The sequence below is a fragment of the Carassius gibelio genome, chromosome A14 (assembly GCF_023724105.1).
Source record: "Carassius gibelio isolate Cgi1373 ecotype wild population from Czech Republic chromosome A14, carGib1.2-hapl.c, whole genome shotgun sequence".
Lineage (NCBI taxonomy): Eukaryota > Metazoa > Chordata > Actinopteri > Cypriniformes > Cyprinidae > Carassius > Carassius gibelio.
In genome coordinates this window covers 3,199,429-3,219,570 of record NC_068384.1, presented here as the reverse complement: position 1 = coordinate 3,219,570, position 20,142 = coordinate 3,199,429, and the positions used below count along the sequence as shown (strand labels likewise).

Here is a 20,142-nt window from a genome sequence, read left to right as displayed (position 1 = left end):
TTTTAGTTTGATTTCAAATAGCTGTTTGTTTATCGTTTACTTTTCTTGAAATGACAGTTCCCACTTAAAATTATGGCATTATTCTCTCACCAAAGAGAATTAAGCTATCAAGCTTCCAAAACGACAAAAAGCACCATGAAGAATCATAAAACAGGTCCATACAACTTGTGCAGTGCACTATATTCTGTAAGTCTTTTCATGCGATGCCTTTGCATGAGAAACAGACTAAAATTTTGATCATTACTAATTGGAAATCTTCACATCCATGCTATGTGACCTTGGTGTGTTCATGAGAGAAGTAGCAATGTCTCATTCATAAGCAAATGTTTCTTGTGAGTCAGATCTTTTCAACTAATTTGGTTGATTTGGTTAGCAAAGTTGGACTAGTTCACAAAGCCACTTTCAAAACTCAGTGATCTGGTTCGTAGTAGGGTTGTGACGGTGAGGAAATTTTCCCACAGGTTAATCGACGTGTGACAACACAGAAAATACTGGAATCACTGTGGGGGCGTTTCATCTTTTCTTCGCTTTCCTTCAAATAGCTTGTAAAAGTGGCTTGTGCATTTTACTTTCACTTTCAAATAGCGGCAATTCAGTGTGTAGCAATTCTTCATTTTTATTTTGTTTGAATTTACCCGCTTTATCCACACTTTTAAATTGCTTTTAAAATCTCCAAGCGCATTTTACTTTCGAATTAGCAGCAATTCAGCATCAATTGCTTAAATGCAACAACAAAATACAACAAACTCACTTTAGCCTATATATATATATATATATATATATATATATATATATATATATATATGTAAAACATAGAAATTGCATTAACAAAACGAATGAAAAAATACACCTTGCTATAGGGAAAGCTATGCCTAATATAAAATAACAAATAACTTGTATAAAGTGAAAATAAGTCAACTTGCATAATATAATAATATTGATGTCAAATAAAATAAATAAATTACATAAAGTTCCACAAATCATCCAAATCACCTTAGATACACAGCAAAATTCAACAGGCAAAAATATTGCCAAACAAGCGCTTTTTCCTTTCGTTTAGAAACTAAATCATCCACCATCGTCTTGTGTGTCTCACTCAATCGAAGATAATTGGAGCTTGACAGCCTCACTTTAGAAATTCACTATTTGTGTACAGATATGTAATGACATAAGGATGAGTAACTGATTGCAGCATTCTCATGTTTTGGTGGACTGTTCCTTTAAGAAGTGTTTTAATGAATAGAAGCATGCTTCTTAAAATGTTTGAATCTTTTACTTGAATAGTCCATCCAAAAATGATTTGTTCATTAATCAGACTGATTGACTTCACAAGATTCGATGGGCTGCCCTCAATATTTCATAATCCACCAGAATCCAAAAGAATATTAGTAAAAAAAAAAAAAAAAATGCTAACAAACAAAGATATAATACTTGAGACATTTAAATTAATATAAAAATGACAGTTTTATTGTTCATTTGTCACTTTGGAGATTGACATCTTAAAAAAAAAAAAAAAATACGTTTTTTTGTTGCTTCCTTATTCCTTTTTCGGAATAAGAGTCAGTATAAGATGGCCCCTTAACTGTCACTCACGTTTTTGAAGATAGACTTGAGTGCGTGATACAAACCTAAATTTTTATAATTCATGACATGATTTTGATGTGCCATTTATATGGTAATGCAATGTCTGATTTTAAAATGGGTTTTAAAGGATGAATTTTGAGATTTTATGTTTTCAAGTGATATATAACTTCTGATGATTTCTAAAATGTGATAGAGAAAAAGGCAACGAGGAAGTCTTTTTTTTTAACAAAGGTCAAAACTCCTTTTGTAATGTAGATTTCTGAGGGTGCACTCTTGTCATAAATTAATCTATTACTTTTCCTACATAATTTTTAACAAAAAATATTGGTAAATATATATATTTGGGAGTCTTAGACCTTTCCAACGATATATAGTTTGTCAAGATTAGATTAGATTCTATTGTAATATAGTATAGTCAACACAGGCGTCCCCTATTCGGGACTGGGTGACAGTTAACAGGTTAAAAGTTTGAATCCTATGAACAGACACACTGTCCTGTCCATTACAGGGAACAACCTGTTTGAATGACATTTAAAGTACAAGGCTGATCAGTGCAGAGAATCTCATGCAGAAGTGCGACCCAAATGTAACAGATATTGAGCCATGTGTGCACTTCCCTTAATGAAAGGAAACAAATGCAAAAATACATGGACACATAGTTCTCTGTTCCCCAGAGTCAAACCTGCAGCATTCACTGAAGAAAACCCCCCAAAAATGGACGGTTCAGACAGCTTAAGGTGGAGACATGCAGGGCCTAAGATGGAGACTCAAGAGCTTGTGAGACAGGACTGGCAGAGGAGAAAAGCCCCCAGCCACAGGGGAAAATAATTAGGTTAAGTATATATAATCCGTTCAGCCTATTACAGCCCCACTGCCTCCATTCATAAAAACACACAGCTGCCTGAGCTTGCTCACAAACTCACAGCAAGGACAGAGACACGTACGGTGCTCTGGAGAGCACAAACAAACTCTAAAATCATAGGCTTAGAGCTACATGACACATTACAACAGGCTGAGCCTCTTCCCCTCTGCCCAGCTCTGTGTGATGCAACACCGAACTGTTGAAACAGGACAACTGTGAGGAGCAAGTGCACTATCAAAGACCATCCTTTTAGCCAGTGCAAATTTTCAATGTAATATCAAATTAAACTCTTAAACAGTTTAGCGTAAAAATGCATCGTTGAGAAATTTAAATGCACCACCAGTCAACAGAAAACTCTATGTAAACAGTTAAATATTTTAGAGTATTACAAAAAAGGGTAACACTTCACAATTGGTTAACATTTTCTTGTATCAGGTTTTATGAACTATCGATATCCATTTATTCTTCATGTTAATTCATAACTATACTATTGTTCATTGTTCATTCATATATGTTCATAAACCTTTAACTAGTGTCAATTAATGCAACTTAAAATTAAATATGGTAACACTTTAATATAGGGACAAATTCTTAGTTGCTTATTAGCATGTATATTACAAGCATACTGGCTGTTTATTAATACTTATAAAGCACATATTAATGCCTTATTCTGCATAATCATTAGATCCCTCAGTCCTATGCCATACAACTTAGCAAATACCTTACTAACTATTAATAAGCAGCAAATTAGGAGTCTATAGAGGCAAAAGTCATAGTTAATAGTAAGTTAATAATGAGAATTAGTCCCAAAACTAAAATGTGACTGTAAAGATTAGTGTATGTAATAACATTTACTAAGATTAATAATGTAAAGTTGCTAAAATTCATGTTAGGTAGTGCATTATCTCATGTAAACATATATTTCCCTTTATTTCAACTTAAAAACTTAAGTTCAGCAGCTGCTTTGAATAAATTTGGTTGTGCAAGTCATTTCTTAAAGGGGGGGTGAAATGCTATTTCATGCATACTGAGTTTTTTACACTGTTAAAGAGTTGGATTCCCATGCTAAACATGGACAAAGTTTCAAAAATTAAGTTTGTCACAAGTTTCGGAAAGTTTTTTTCGAGTATGGCTCTGTGTGACGTTAGATGGAGCGGAATTTCCTTATATGGGTCCTGAGGGCACGTCTGCCGAAAGAGCGCGTGCTCCCGTATAGCAGAGCACTGAGAGGCTGAGCACAGACATTTATTCAATGATCAGAGCGAGAGCGTCGCGAAAAGTCACAAAAGAAGTGTGTTTTTGGTTGCCAGGGCAAGACAACCCTGCACAGATTACCAAAAAAAACAGCATTAAGGGACCAGTGGATGGAGTTTATTTTTACAGAGCATCAACGGAGTTGTGCAAGTGTTTTTGTTTGTTCCCTGCATTTCGAAGATGCTTGTTTTACAAACAAGGCCCAGATGACGACGGATTTGCGTATCGTTTATTTCTTAAGGATGATGCAATCCCAACGAAAAAGGGTCACGATCGTGTGTTGGAACCACATGCGGTGAGTAAAACTGCTTAAAATATCTCTGCCTCCTTGTTAGTGCGTCCGCCTCCCATGCCGGAGACCCGGGTTCGAGCCCCGCTCCGAGCGAGTCGTTGCTGCTGCTGCTCTCGTTCAGTTTCAGCCTCGGGATCTGATTCTGGATCATAAATAAACGGCTGAATCTGACTGTTAGCCATGGTTTGTTTTGGATGATGTTTTTTTTTCCTCACGGTAATGTCACAGCTTCCACATGCTCTCAACGCAAAAGCCTACTGGCGCTCGTGATTCTTTAGCTCTGCCCACAAGTCACGCCTCCAGCCGGTCGTGTTTTTCCAGGAAAAATCGGTACAGACTATCTTTCTCTCATGAATATAATAAAACTAAAGACTTTTTGGAGTTATGAAGGATACAGTACTATACTCTATAGGTACTCAAGATTAACAGGATATTGAGTGAAAACGAGCATTTCACCCCCCCTTTAACTTAAATGAAACCGATTTAAAAAAACACAAGTTGAATTTCATATCATAGAACTTTATAGAAACAAGACAGGACATCAAATATGAAAAATCTATTTTTTTTATGTAATTCTAAATATCCAGAAACATTCAAAAGCAAGGCTTTAAATGAAGCACATGCTTGGCGAATCCTCTTTTCTTTGTACAAATGTGCCCTAAATGATATTTACACGGACAAATGGTGCATTGCACTTTACAGAATAGTGGTTAAAAGCTCATTTGTGAGTAACTCAATCTGAGCGTGTCATAACCTACTTACGAAAAAAGAGGGCAGTGGCCATATTTATAGAACCCAATAGTCTAGTTCTTATAGATTCGGTAGAGAACTAATATTTACAGCAAGCCATCAAAATATGACAGCGCAATCAATATTCTGTAGTCGCTCAGTGTTTGATCATTTTGCTTTATCAGCCCAGCACCACGTTTTATTGCCATTTCAAAGCATATGGCATAACATACCATATTTGGTCCAGTAAAGCAGGAGAGGTGAAATGAGGACATGCGCTTTGTGTATACAGTAACCTCACTGTCTGTTCTTATCATTAATTTTATAGGGTGAATGAAAGCGAGAACAAAGTCCACAACGGCGGTGGCAAACGTGCCTGAACCTGTGGTGCAGTTTCAGCACATGTGTTAATATGCGGATGTGAGGTGCGAGTGTGTGCACATCGGACAGTAAGGGGCTTCCTAATATCTTATTCCCTATCTGCTCCTTGTGTGGTGAAGGGATATTGCCGTCTTTAGCAGCTCACCTGATTTAACCCCACACCTCCAACAAGGGTATAGCTTCAATTTCGCACGTTTGCGACTGCCTGACCAGTCGTGACCACCGGGAACTAATGGAGCTTGTCGTCACACAGCGTTCTGTCTCACTGTATGTAGATCTAGTTCTAGTTTAAATCAGGAAGTGAGAGGATAAACAGACCCCTCAGGGAGAAGCAGGGGACGTGCAGAGTATTGCCAAGGTATTGCCAACCAGATATATGACCTGTCAGCTATGTGAGGACCTTTAAATCGCAGACATAACAAAAGGGCAGTGATGCCACTGAAGTCAGACAGACACCAGGCATCTAAAGCAGCAGGACTCCTGCGACCTGACCTTTGACAGTGCACATCATAAGGTGTGAAATCAAACAGAATGTCAACCGTCACTCACACAACTGCAGGTGCTCTCGCACCACGACTCTAGGGTCTACGTTGTGGTGCAACTGACCTGAAAGCAACTGCATTGCTGTGCATGTAAACTTTTATATTATTTGCACAAAATCGATGGCATGCAACCAAATAAGATAAAAATGAATTAAAAAAAATTAATATGAGGTGCAATGAAACAACTGGCAGGTCCAGACCCCTTCTAATTTGTGAACAGGTAAATATAACATTCTCCGGTTTCGCAAATTTGCTATTGCATTATAGCTAGTGTCATACAGAACCATATTATCAAGGGCACAAATGTCTATAACTTTTAATAACGTCTTCATATATATGATTGTGGGACCCTGTTACTAAACAGGTAGCATATACAGGTGTGGGAGTGCAAAATAAAGGTCATAAGACTCCCTTTTTTGGCATAAGGAATACACACATGACTATCAATTTATGCAACAACTGGATGGATGACAAAAGCTCTGGACAGTTGTCAGTGCTGGCAAATGTCCAAAGATGTTAAGGTTTAGCGGGACAAAGGACATTTAACTTCAACACACCAAGATACAAAACCACCCTCACACACTTTTCCAGGACCAACTTTTTCATGTTCCAGGAAGCCAAGGACAAATTCAGCTCCCATGGTGGCTGAACATCTTAAGGTTGGGACTGCACCCACTCCTGGCCATGCAATTTGAAATGTCAGCATGACTGCTAGTTTTACATGCCAGACACAAAAATACAGCATCAGAAAAGATATACAGCCCACTGCACCTGACTATTGACGTGGGAGAGTTTGATCTCCATCCAACCTCTTTACAAACTAGGCGCTGCTCAGGGCACCACACAGCACTGATGGGAAGCTCAACAGCTGTCAGCAATGCGTGACACCCAGCTGCGTTACTGGCGTCATTTTATAAATGACAGCTTGTGCTTTAAGTTCAAATGAGAGACTTTGCTACTAAGCATAAGGAGAAATACAAATTCTAGACTTATGCGTCACAGTGAGAAGAGGCCATGTGCGCAAAAGCAAGGTTAGCTACGGAGACCCATAAACGAGCGAGCGTCAGTCGTGACAGCGAGCAATGCATTACACCAATCACTAATGCACTATCATGTGCGGCTAGATGGGTTAAAGAATATGAAATATTGGTCGAGAGCGAATGACTCACCTGTGCAGACAGCGCGCGACTAGAGCTCGAGTGACATCAATTGCAGCGCAAAGCGAAATGAAGATTTGTCAATAACTACGTCACGATCATTGGCTGATGTGAGGCGCGCGCTTTGGTTGCAAAAGTTCCCGCGTTGAACCAAGAGCTTTCGTTTGCGCAGTTTCCTGCTTTAAAAGACAATGACCAGCGGCTGCGGGGTGTTTTGAGTTTAACGACGAAGCGAGCGGTGGGGAAGCGAGAAGCGAACTTGCTAGCTGCTGCTAGGCAGAAGACGAGACGAGGGAGGGTAGAAGGGAGGAGTAGAGCGAAAGTGTGCACGGCACTACGTGCATTCCCATGTATTGCTTCCATTTTAGGGGGATTCCCACTCGAACTCAGTGCAAACTACGCTTTATGGATGAGGACACCTATAATAAGTAATACGTGAAGGGTTTAGGAAGGGTGGATTTAAATGCATTCAATAAATATCGTTAAAGTACAGGACCTATGTAAATATTTAGACCAGAAGGTCCATCCTCACTCTATAAATTATATTTTTCTTATGAGTAACGGGCGTTTTAATTGGGCACTCCGAATTGTTTTAATTAAAAAAAAACTTTACACAATGAGATAATTCTAAATATTATTCAAACATGACATAATTCTTCTAGAAAAGACTGTTTTACTGTACATGGAGCGGGTCGCCCTCTCGTGGACGCAGCCATGACGACATCACGTGACCTGAGGTGTCATACAATTGTCTAATTATGAATACTAAATGTTAACACATTGCATAAAAAACAAACAAACAAAAAACTCACAAGCATGGGTCTGCTCCAGAAAAAAAATAAAAATAAATAGTACAACTCAAATATATATATATATATATATATATATATATATATATATATATATATATATATATATATATATATATATATATATATATATATATATATATATATATATATAACTACAGCCTTTTCTAAAGATGTTTTTAAAAGGTCAGTGAAAATACATATTTTATACAGTTTTTTTATACAGTTGTAACTAGATGTCGTTGCTCTATAAGTCCCGAAAATTTTTTTTATTTTAGGGAAAGAGAATGATAATCTATTTTTAGGTTTGATAGTTTCATTTAATGCAACAATGTATCACTACGTTTTCACACTGGTCTTGAATTTGACAACTGACAACTTTAAGAACCTGCAAGCCCAAAAAATACATGTCACAAATGTTACCAGTGGGATTAATTGGATTGACTGGCCAAACTAAATTAAACAAACCCAATAAAATGAGCATTGTGTTCTACAGATCACGGATGTAAGGTTTCATTCATAAGCAACGGGTATTATTTTGGCTCCATCTGCTGTAGAGAGAAAGTAAAGCAAAAATGAAGACTCACCCTCTCTGAGATTGTTTAACTAGCCACAACCAACTTGGATTATTGTTAAAAAAAAAAAAAAAAAAAAAAATTATATATATATATATATATATATATATAAAATGTAATTGATTTTCCTTTAAAGCAATCAGCGCTCCTCAATGTAACCTATGGTGAGGTATTAATTCAGCAGTTGAAGTGATTCACAATGGCTTTTTATTTTCAAGTAACAAAATATGAGCTAACCCATAACAAAACATCTTAAATCAAAAAATAATGTTGGACTTCAACATAAGGCTGACTTGTTATGTGCATGGGATTGTAATGGTTGAGGACACTTGAAAAAAAAAAAGGCAATATTTGAATTCTAACATTGTAGGAATGTAAACAAAAACATGCTGCAATCAGGTTCTTCCTCAGAACAGCAAGGTCTGAAAATGGCATTTCTGAAACATTCCAATCTTTGGCTTTCACGATAAGCGGATGCTTTTCATCCATAGTGTTTTCAGTAGATGTAACCTGGAGTCAAAATGCCCTTTCTCAAGGTCAGAGTGTTGACGGGACAGTGGATTTGATCATCTTTTCAGTTCACAAGACACATCAGTCTGCAAGACGGTAATTCAGATATGATATCTAACAGAGAACTGGTGCTAAGAATCTATATTTATGAGAATTTTAATGTGCGTTCCACATAATACATTTGTCACAGATATAGCAGCCCACTTATTAACAACCCGTATATGATAATATTTAGCCGTGATTTGGGCTTAAAGGATTATAGGTACCCCAAAATAATCAAATGGAATCACCATTTTCTAGTCCAATATTAAGTTCAAACCTCTTCACAAATAGCTGGTGGCTACCGCCACTGCTCTACGTTTTCTAAATAGTCCAATATAGTTTCACTGTCATCGTCCTCTAACCAGTTGACCTGTCCTTCTGTCTCGCTCTCCAGTGTTTGTCCAGCATCTGCCTGTTTTTCTTCCAAGAAAGCGGGAGATTGTTCTGTCATTGGGGGCTCCTTGGTGGATTTAAAAACAGCTTTTCCAGTCACCCCCCACCAAGACTTCACCTTGGCACGTAACTTGCGCCTCTCCTCCAGGCGTCGCTGCCGGGCCTCCCTGCGCTCCTGCTGCCTGGCGTACTGGAAGCGCTGGAGGAAAAGGTCCCGTGCGTATTCGTACAGCTCCACGTCCCACTGGTTAAGCTCTCGAATCCTGCGCTGGGTCTCCGGCTCCACTTCTACGCTTGCAGCACGCGTGCCGTTGAGCTGCGTGAATGGTGTGATGAAGGACAGGCGGAACGTGTGCTCAAAAAGGTACTGCGTCTTACGCTGATATTCAGTCAGACCGAAAAAGGCCATGTTACGCAAGTTGCGCTTGGCACTTTCCAATAGCATGGCCCACCGCTGGCTCTCACTCATGACGGAGAGGTTATAGCAGCCCACCAGGCTGAGGTCGGCCAGCATACGGGTCTGTCTGTTGTTGGCCAGGTTGTAAGGACACACCATGAATTCCTCCAACGAACAACCCGACCAGTCGTCACCAGTGTAACAGCTAGGCAGCTCAGACACAGTGGGTAAACGGCTGTCACACATGTGTTTAGAGGCCTTCCAGGTGGCACCACGCTGAACATGCCTCCATTCGCTCAGGTACCGCCACACCGGATCCCTCAAGATCGTGATGTAATAGTAGTTTCTACTACATGAGACAGGAAAGAGAAGAGTTCAAACTAACGCAGTCACAACTGACTTGAAACAAAATTAAATTTAATATCACATATGAATCATGAAGTTGGGTAAAGTTGTCATATTTTGTGCTTGTTCACACTGACAGATTTATTCATGGTGTAGTTTCTGTTGGAGCGTGTCAGGGGAGCGATCTTGATGGAAAACGGAATGAATTATTGCTGGTTGACTCTAATTACGGGCATTTCAGCATAATTAGCGAATGAGAAGAATCATCTTTCAGCTCACATCCAGAACACTTTCCATATGAATATCAATTAAGACTGTCTGGACAAATGCATTCAACAACAGCAGACAGAAAGTCTCTGGAGAGCCTCAACTTTTCCTTTACTTACAAGCCAACAATGAGCCCATGAGATTTTAATTTGATCTAATTGTGTCCATCTGAAAAGCAGAACATGTGGTTTATATCTGTATATAATGGTCTGCATAATTAACTGTGCAGGCTAATTTCCTTTATTTATACATTTAGACTATACGCCCACCCTAATGTTAACACTTAGCATTTTAAAACACTATTAAGCAGATCTCAAAATTGATATGCATCCTTTATTAAGTGGTGATGCCAAAATTCACTTAGAATAGAATTTAAAACAGCTGGTTTTAGTTCTTGATGTTTTATTTGCCGTTTGAATATTTAATCAAAAGGTCATCTACAATGTTGTCTTTTTACTTTCCTAATAAATCACTTTCCCTACGATTGCACAAAAACAATAAAGATGCACACAGCTTACAGAATGAACTAACATGGGGAACGTGCCAAATCAGAATCCCCAACTCATTCCAAGCCTCACCATTAAAAAGAAATCATCAAGCAGGGCTTAGGGTAAACTAAAGGTGATTAATGGTTAATGCTTCAATGAAGGTTCTTCATGTTTTTGGAAGAAGTATCTTTATGCTTACCAGGCTGCCATTTATTTGAACTAAGCACAGTTAAAACATTAATATTATGAAATATTACTACAATTAAAAATGAATTTTATTTATGTGAAAGCAAAGCAGAATTTTCAGTCTCATTACTTAAGTCTTCAGATCCTTCAGATATCATTCGAATACGCTGATTTGCTGCTCGACAAACATTTATTATCGGCAGTGTTGAAAACAGTTCTGTGGAAACTGATTTTGTCAGGATACTTTGATGAATAAAAAGAACATTTGAACATTATTGTAAAAACAGACTCAACACTTATTCATCAAATCCTATGTCTCCGAATTCAAACATTAATGCCACAGGGAGTTTGTTTAAAGGACAAGCCTGAGAAAATGGCAGATGTTCTGGTGCCAGCAGGCTTGTCTGCCCTAGGGTGTCTGAAAGGGTGAATGATTATGATGATGATGGGTCCCCTGTTGCAGGAATGCGCTGAATGAAAGCAGACTCTCTAGGGTTAAGCCTGACCTGTTGGAGTCTTTTGTCGCCCCATAATTGACTTGCTAAGAGGCTTCAGCACTGAACTGAGAACAATATGAGGGGAAGGAGAGGCGAGGCGCACCATAACAAAAGAAAAAAGTTTGTTTATCAAGACGGGTCTCAGTCCATTATAGACACTAAATTAGCTTGATATACTTATTTATATATATATATAAAAAAAGGCTTCAGCACTGAACTGAACAAGAACAATATGAGGGGAACGAGAGGCGAAGCGCACCATAACAAAATAAATATGTTTGTTTATCAAGACGCGTCTCAGTCCATTATAGACACTAAATTAGCTTGATATACTGATTTATATATATTTTTTTAAAACTCACCTGGGAGTCCTGCGTCTCTCCTGAGACTCTCGGCTGACCATGAAGGAGGGCACGCAGTTGGTGAGCTCCGTCCAGTCCGCGTGCAGCCCGCAGCTCCAGCCGGTGGAGAACCGGGAGAACAGCCAGGTGTCCCGTTTGCCCGGCCGGTAGCAGGTACACTTCTTCTGGCCCGCATGGCACTCGCACGGCCTCTCCAGCTGGATGTTGCGGACGAGGTGACGGCCGAACGTGGTCCCCCCAGTTTTCTGAATGTGGAGGAACACTATAACATCGTCCCCCTTGATGTTGAAGTCTACAGCGCGATTAAGGTCTTTGGATGTGAAATTAAAACGAGGCACGAATCGAACCAACGCACCGTCCTCCGAGCTGTACGGATCTCCCGCACCGGCTCCGTTCATGCGATTCCCGGGCGCGCGGCTTCCCAGTCTCGAGGACAATGATACCAGGTGAAGCAACTGGCAGTCGGACGTAGGGCAGATGTACTGTAATACAATAACGCCGAAACACAGGACCATCAGGAGTACGATGAGGAGCCGGCTGTAGTAGGATTTTTCATCCATCTTCTTGCTGGAAAAGTGAAAGCATTCCTCAGTTGTGCGGTTCCTCCACCGCGTCGCGTCGTCGCGTCGGCCGGGAGGAGTGTTGACCAGGACCTGTGACTCGAGCCTCAGCGCAGCACAACATGAACACAACCAGAGCTTTTTCTGGATGTTGGTCTGCTCGTGTCGAACATAGTTTAAGTCTACATGTCTACACGAGGCTTTCCTGCTCGTACTAGCATCACATTGCTTTGAGATCTTCAGATAACTTCTGCTGTTTACCTCGTAGTCGCTCTTCCCAGTTCCTCGTTTTTCTTTCCCAGTAGTCCATTCCGCCCCATTCACTCTTCATAATAAAAGTCCCCACTTGGAACTAATTTACAAATTCTGTTTTCAATTCTGTTTTCAAATAGATATACGAATAACGGGTTTTAAGCAATATGTGAAGGGGCAAACAAAAAGAGTAATCTACTGAATAAATGTTTTGCAGATGTGGATAGTATGTGTCGAGGATAAGGCCACCAATTGCACATTCTGGTCACTGAAAAGCATTGAACCTGAGGGGGAAAAGTAATCAGAATTTGGTCTAATGACAACATTGAACGACTTGCATGTTTTAATTGAAATATGTGAGCTGTGTTTTACCATGGATCCTTAAATGAAATATCCACAGTATTAACAGACTAGATTTTTGTGTGCAATCAGAAATATAGCAACTAATAAGGAGATAAAAATCTATCCATATAATAAGATGAATATATCTAAAGGAGTTAAGCATGTGATACATGTGAGAAAGATTGCCTTTAAGAAGAAGGATACAAAACAAATAAAGTTTATAGAAAATTAGTTAAAGGGGAAAATATGAGAGGCGAAGATGACATATGGGTTAAAACTGGAAAATGCTTTTAAAAGTAATTGTGCTAAACAGCCAAGTATAGGATACCATGAAGGGAATGACTGGATTACAGAGATGCTCACAAGTCTCTGAGCTAGAGTCCAAGTCAAGTCTCTGAGCTAGAGTCCAAGTCAAGTCTCAAGTCTCTGAGCTAGAGTCCAAGTCAAGTCTCAAGTCTCTGAGCTAGAGTCCAAGTCAAGTCTCAAGTCTCTGAGCTAGAGTCCAAGTCAAGTCTCAAGTCTCTGAGCTAGAGTCCAAGTCAAGTCTCAAGTCTCTGAGCTAGAGTCCAAGTCAAGTCTCAAGTCTCTTTATTATATTAAGTCTCTGGTTATAATAAATGTTGCATCACGTACAGCGACCCATCCAAGCTGCTTAGAACACTGCATAGCTATATATAAGGAATTCAAAGCATGTAATGTTATTATGACAACTCTATCTATTAGCATACAATATCAACTTTGATTTTGGTATATAATCAGTGTAAACAGGCTATTGCAACATGACAAAAACACCAAGAATGCTTTACTTTTAAGTTAATATCTGTATTTTGCATTTATGGATTCAGTAATGGCCTTCTGTCTGTCCTGGCTGTATAGCTGCACACCTCTTGTCTGGCTTAAGAATGAACAAAGCTACGCTGACTTATGTTATTCATACAATACCTACTCACAAATAAACATCAAAAACAAAGCCGGCTGCAATGAATTTCTGTGCAAAACAGCTTTTACTACAAACACTTCAACACAAGAACATTGTTATCACACAAGAACATTTTGATAGAGAACCAAAAATATTTAAAGTAGATAAAATTAGAATAAATAAAATGGAAATGTCTACATACTATTACTACTGTAAACTTTGCAAATAGGACATCAGCCCCTTCAAGTCAATGAACAATAACAAAGTGGGCTGCAATGAATATCTGTGCAAAACGTCATGGCTCCGCTCCTACCCAATGACAGAGGCACGCAGGTTTTTTTCCACTGGAGTACTCACGTGAAGAATGCGTGCACAACTAATAACTAATATCATCACGCTATAAAGGGTTGGCCTGCGCTGGGTGCGCCCCTCCCCCTATAACTGTTCTGTCTCGCGGAGGAGCTCATTTGTGTGCATCTGTGTGAAACATGCGCTCTGAAACACGCATAGGAAAAAAGAGCGACAGAAAGAACGGCTCCCCTCCAGCCGTGACTCGGCTCCCATCGTTCATGTTTATGAGCCGTTCAAAAGAATCGGTTCGTTCGCGAACGTCACAACTCTAACAGCGAGCTCATCTAACGTTTACTAAAAATTAACATTGTTCACGAGTCCCGGAGCTCGAGTCCGAGTCGAGTCTGAAGTCTTTCGAGGACGAGTCTCAAGTCGAGTCTGAAGTCACTGTTTGTGCGACTTAAGTCGCACTCGAGTCCGAGTCTCAAACTCGAGTCCCCATCTCTGCTGGATTATCAACTACACAGAAGTCATTAGTAGATAATAAGCTTGCAAATCAAATTAATAAATTTTCCTCCAGGTTTGATAAAGGCAATATTTCATATCAGAGTATGAGTATTATTAATTCGGTCAGACTACTAGAGTGGTCAGATTTGATCTATTGAACAGGGCAGAAGTACTTTTAAACAATTAAATCAGAGGAAGGCTATGACCAGATAATCTTAGTGCATTCATTCAGAACATTTTTGCAGATGAGCTTGCACCTGTATGGAAGCCTATTTTTCACAGATCCTTAAATGCTCACATTATCCCTGATATGTGGAAGACTTCACATGTAATACCTCTTTCAGAGAAATCTGGGGCTGGGGAATTATGAAAAGACTGAAAAGAAGACAAAGTAAAATATCTATGGACTTTCAGAGAACATGCATCAAACATGACTGTCTATACATTATACACTGATTGAAGTAGTGTCTGCATATAAATACTTGGGTGTCTATGTGGACGCTGCTTTATCATGGAGTGCACATATAGCGTGTGTTTGTTGTAAAGTACAACAGTGTATTTATTTTCATCAGGAGACTAAGTTCTTCTGGAGCAAACAGATTTTGCTCATGTTTTTTCAATCTGTAATACAGAGTGTTGTAATATGGAATATGTGCATGGTATAGCTGTCTCTCTGTTCAAGTCAAAGTTCGACTGGCTAGATTGATATCTAACTGTTCTAAGATTGTGGGTAAAATGCTTTAGCCAAGTTTTCATGAGTTGTACAAGAAAAAAATGTTGTCCTTGACAGGTAAAATTATGTATGAGGAATATCAATTATTGCCACCGACTAGAAGACTGAGAGTACCATATGCTAGAATGAACAGATTACTGAAATCTTTTGTTCATCAGTCAGTAAAATTAATTAATCAGAATTGGGGGTCTAATTGGGGATTCTGAGGAATGGAAAGGGTATTTGCACTGCAGATGGATGTCTATTAACATACTGTACGTAAGTTTCTAGCATTTTTCTATTTGTGTGTGTGTGTGTGTGTACTAAATAGTGTAATGTGTATTGATGTAAATTAAACAGTAAACACCATGGGATGCGAGACAATTTTTGGAAGAAATTCCAACAATAAAGTGAAATTAAATTGAACTCTCTAGACATTTAACTGGCTAAAACAATTTATCCTGATAAAACAATATTTGTTAACAAACACAAAGGTTTCCATGTTTTATGGGGACATTCCATAGGTGGAATGATTTTTATACTGTAAAAACTGTATTTTCTATTCCCCTTACTCCAAACCTACCCCTAAACCTACGTCTCACATTCAACATTATGCATTTTTATGCAAAAACAGAAAAAGAAAGGATAATTGAGTATGATTTATAATGTTTCCTCATGGGGACCAAATTAATGTCCCTACAAGGTCAAAATTTACTGCTATTACTAAATTTGGTCCCCATAGAGAATATTAGGAACAAACACACACACAGATACATGCGGACACAGACACACACGCACGCACGGACACACCTCGATTTGAATGACAGTACTGCTTTACAGACAAAACCAGTTATTTTTTTTCTGGTTGATATTGTCGTCTATTATATCTTTAAAGTGCTATATTGTATATATAGTGTTAGAATAAATAAATCTTCAAAATAGCATATCAGAAAGCAACATTGATTAACTGTTGGATATATAAAGTTATTAATGTCCCATACTAGATATGGTTTTCTTTAATCTGAGAATATTTCAATACCAGGAATCGAAGTTAAAATTGATTAATATTTCACTTAGAATTGACCATTTTGTATCTTGTGTAATAAAGGGTCTCTGATGGTGTAGAACTGTCCATACACGGTCTCTCACATTTATTTTCTGTACTATTGGAAGAAAACAACATCTCATCTTGACGGTTTGTTGACTAAAGGAATATTTAACACTGCAGCTTAATTAATGGCTGTGATTAATCAGTGTCCATGCTTGTTTTAAGTCATCCCTTGTTTTATTATGTGTTTTACTAATTGGTCTCTCAAATTAATTTTCAAAGCATTTTGGTAGAACTTTGGTAGTACAACAGAGCAGAAATGACAACACATTTAAATATCTGCAGTCTTTATTTCAACAAGACTAAAAAAACTTTTTTATATAACTTTTCTCTTACATTTTTAGCATTTATCTCTTTTTTTCCGCCCATCTTAAGCACATACTCTGAATGGGTAAAATCTGATGGACATCTCTCAGAGACCACTAAAACGACTGCACATTATTTACAATTTGTTTTCTTTCTTCAGTCTCTCTCACTCCTCATCAGAGAGGACTCCACTGATGTACAGGCCTGCAGGCCCTGCGATCTGTCCTCCTGAAGGTCAGCGATCAATCTAAAGATGACACTGCAGAGGTTCATTCAAGAGTCCATGTCATCTTCACACTGACTCAGAGTAGCTTAACATACTAAGCAAAAGACACTTCCTTTCCTGGTCATTACATCAGAGCCATCTTAACATGTGACAGTGGGAAGCTTTGGATCAAATCTATAGAAAACACAATGCCTTCTATTCATGGCAGCACATCAGACAATACATAAGCAATCTGAGATGCTGCTGTAGATATCTACTCATTTCAGGCTCGTGACGATTCTTTTCATCTCTGAGGATTGGCCATTCATACATCGATACTGAATGAATCTCAAATGAATAAAAACATAAAAAGTATGCATGTTGCCGATACAATTTAAAGCATCATTTAAAACTCTCTTGCTGTGAGGTATCTGAACGCCAATTAAAAGTGCATGTGACATCAGGGACGCTCAAGGACCGATGGCCAGCCCTGTCCTTGCATCAGCTTGTACAATTTTCACAATCCCTTACATAAAACCGTAACGACAAACCAAATGCTTACGGTTCCTCGGCTTACAAAATCGAAACATCATGCAACATGAAATCTGAAGACAAAATAAAACCATCAGTTAAACTGTGAATTCATTAAAATGCATTCATCAACAGACACAAATATTTTGAATACTGAATTTAAGACGCCTAGGAAAGCGATGCTTGCGAATGCCTTTCAAAGAGACATGTGGTTAAATAACTTACTGTACAAGAGCGAGGGGAGCTAGTTTTTCTGAGAGGTGGGTGGAAAGCCCTTGAGGCCGAGAGAGATTTTCTTTTAAACCAACCAACAAACACTTGTCAGCCATATGAAAGGGAACTCGCATGCATAGCCATTTTTTAAACTGGTGTTGTAACGTACCACACACACTGTTATATTTCTCTAAATGAGGAATGGTTTTAAATGTGCACCGATTTCTATGGTTATCAATCGGGTAAGGGGAAAGGGCTGGACATTTTATGTTACAAACTGAAATTACAGAAACAAAACTAAAAAAGGCCACCCAACCCCCAATCAGCACGGTCTGTCACTGTGTAGTGAAATCTGCTGCAGTACCAATTATACAGCTTTATACCTTAAGCAAGCAAAATAAACACCTCCCCATAAAACCCTGTGTAAAATTCCTCCAGAAACCTCAGCCTTAAGCCATCTTCAGCATACACTCGTATCCAGCTGGTTTTCCTGGAAGTGTCCAGTAAAAACAACTTTACTCAGGCCACACAGTCCTCCACATCATGCAGAACACAGGATCATCTTTGAGGGAACCATCAGGGATATTCAAAGAATCAACTTTCAGACAGACTTTACCTAACCAAAACTCCTCCATCATCGCACACTATAAAGTTATTACAGAAGACTATATATTATGCTGCTGAAAATATTTGGGATGATGATACAGGGATTGTGAAAGTTGGAAACATAGAGGAAAAAACAAAGATTTGTCTCTGGAAATCCTCTAGTTTTCTCGTAAGGCAGCATTGTATACATTTTTGTCAGTCGCAACACAGACGAAGGGCCCATTTATGAAGTACTTAAGGCATCGTGAAGTTTTTATCATCCTCTGACATTCAGGAACATATATGTGATCTGCAGCCAAACCGAATTCTCCATGCACTCCAACCTAACTGCTCAAAATGTATTTAAACAAATCTGAGTGCTTCATACAGATTTGCTGAAATCGTGCGTGTTATATGGGTTGATTGTTGACGTTTTATAAAAAGTGCTCGGATGATATATACAACAATAGTATACTCGTCCACCCAAACACACACTCAGTCTGACTTACTTTCAAATGAACACTTATTTAAACCATAACCAAAATAATCATGAGTCGTCAATGATTCTGGACACTACAGACACGGAGGAATGAAACCCAGCTGATGTGAAATGTGGCCTACATAAATGTAGTCTGTTCTTATAAACACAAAAAATACACTGAAGGGAAGCTACTTGAATATTAATAGCTTGAGTGTTTTTTTCCAGATGGCAAGGAGACGGAGATCCTGAAAGCAGTATCTTTAATGTCCTATGGCAGTTTTCTGCTCTCTTGTTCAAATTCGTACAAGCACACTTCCTGTTCCTGTTCCTGTTCCTGGCCGGTCTTATCTCATGTGTGGGGTGAGCAGGGCGAGGAGAAGCGCTGTCACAGCCAGGGCCAGGCTAAAAGGTGCCAACCGTGTCCCACCACTAGAGGGCTTTCTGTTAGGTTGAACATTGAAAATGCGAGGTTCAATGGGTGCTGGGGTGGAGAAGTAGATGTCACTGTCACAAGGGGGCGAGTCACAGCCACTTCCGCTTTCCTCTCCACTGCCAGCATCCTCTGAAGAGCCAGGAAAGAAAGAGATAATGTTGAAAACAGGCTCGTATGAAATCATCTTGATGCTTCACACTGAATTTCACTTGAATTAAACCACAATTGTAATTGACCACTGTACCATTGACAAATGAGATGTCTGTGCCAGTGTAAGCAGCCTTAAGCCGGCTGGTCATTTCCTTCAGCACTGGTATCTGCCGCCGAATCACCATGTCTGGTTTAGTGATGTCAACTTCCACATCTGGATTAGACACCTGATTGGCTAAGCCATTGCCTATGACGACAGATTCGTACCTGCACGCGAAGAAAGGAAGGAAGATTTTTGTTGCAGCTTGATTGAGGAATGAAATGGAGGAATTTTACTGTATCTGGTTTAGCGACCGATAAAAGTGTCTTTTCAAAACCTAGTTTAAAACAGTCAAGCTCCTACTCTTTGAACTTTTGTTGGTTTCATATGGTTTTCAAAAACTAAATATACCATTTACAAAAAGTATTTTGCAGTTTTTTTCGATTGCTAAATGACAGTGAGCACAACTGGAGTCACATGTGCAAAACTCTAACTACAGTCTGCACAGCAGCAGTTCATGTGGACCAAACTCTAGTTCGTTTGTCATTGCTTGAACACAGTTTTCAGTTGTGCTCACTGTCATTTAGCAATCGAAAAAAACTGTAATATAATGACTCTAAAAAGACCAATTAAAAAATAATACTACAGGTGCATCTCAATAATTTAGAATGCTGTGGAAAAGTTCATTTATTTTAGTAATTCAACTCAAATTGTGAAACTGAAGTATTAAATAAATTCAATGCACATAGACTGAAGTAGTTTAAGTCTTTGGTTCTTTTAATTGTGATGATTTTGGCTCACATTTAACAAAAACCCACCAATTCACAGGCTACAC

General features: G+C 38.9%; 3 protein-coding genes across 11 annotated transcripts in view; all 3 read right to left on the bottom strand.

Moving 5' to 3' along the window:
* Positions 1-7,127, bottom strand: part of LOC128027268 (muscleblind-like protein 3) — a 44,700-nt gene extending 37,573 nt beyond the window's left edge. For 4 of the 8 annotated variants that reach the window (XM_052614693.1, XM_052614692.1, XM_052614699.1 and 1 more), the window contains exon 1: positions 6,814-7,100. The gene's annotated coding sequence lies outside the window, so the exon portion shown is untranslated. Of the gene's footprint in view, positions 1-6,813 lie in introns of all 8 variants that reach the window. The other 4 variants (XM_052614691.1, XM_052614697.1, XM_052614700.1 and 1 more) reach the window with 2 other exon arrangements.
* Positions 7,128-8,375: 1,248 nt separating this feature from the next.
* Positions 8,376-12,542, bottom strand: LOC128027266 (heparan-sulfate 6-O-sulfotransferase 2). 2 transcript variants are annotated; one of them, XM_052614690.1, is made up of 2 exons: positions 11,673-12,542; positions 8,376-9,873 (listed from the first exon to the last, which is right to left on the bottom strand). In XM_052614690.1, exons 1-2 carry the CDS (start codon positions 12,230-12,232, stop codon positions 9,036-9,038), a joined length of 1,398 nt encoding a protein of 465 aa, XP_052470650.1. In that variant the 5' UTR covers positions 12,233-12,542; the 3' UTR covers positions 8,376-9,035. The 2 variants fall into 2 exon arrangements, with proteins under 2 accessions (XP_052470650.1, XP_052470649.1); XM_052614689.1 differs by having other exon boundaries at positions 8,376-9,876; positions 11,673-12,541.
* A 4,091-nt stretch (positions 12,543-16,633) lies between these two features.
* LOC128027265 (glypican-6) overlaps positions 16,634-20,142 on the bottom strand; it is a 36,898-nt gene continuing 33,389 nt past the window's right edge. The window contains exons 8-9 of the mRNA XM_052614688.1: positions 19,362-19,534; positions 16,634-19,246 (exon numbers count right to left, since the gene is read on the bottom strand). Coding sequence (XP_052470648.1) covers positions 19,029-19,246; positions 19,362-19,534 — 391 coding nt within the window. The 3' untranslated portion in view covers positions 16,634-19,028. The remainder of the gene's footprint in view (positions 19,247-19,361; positions 19,535-20,142) is intronic.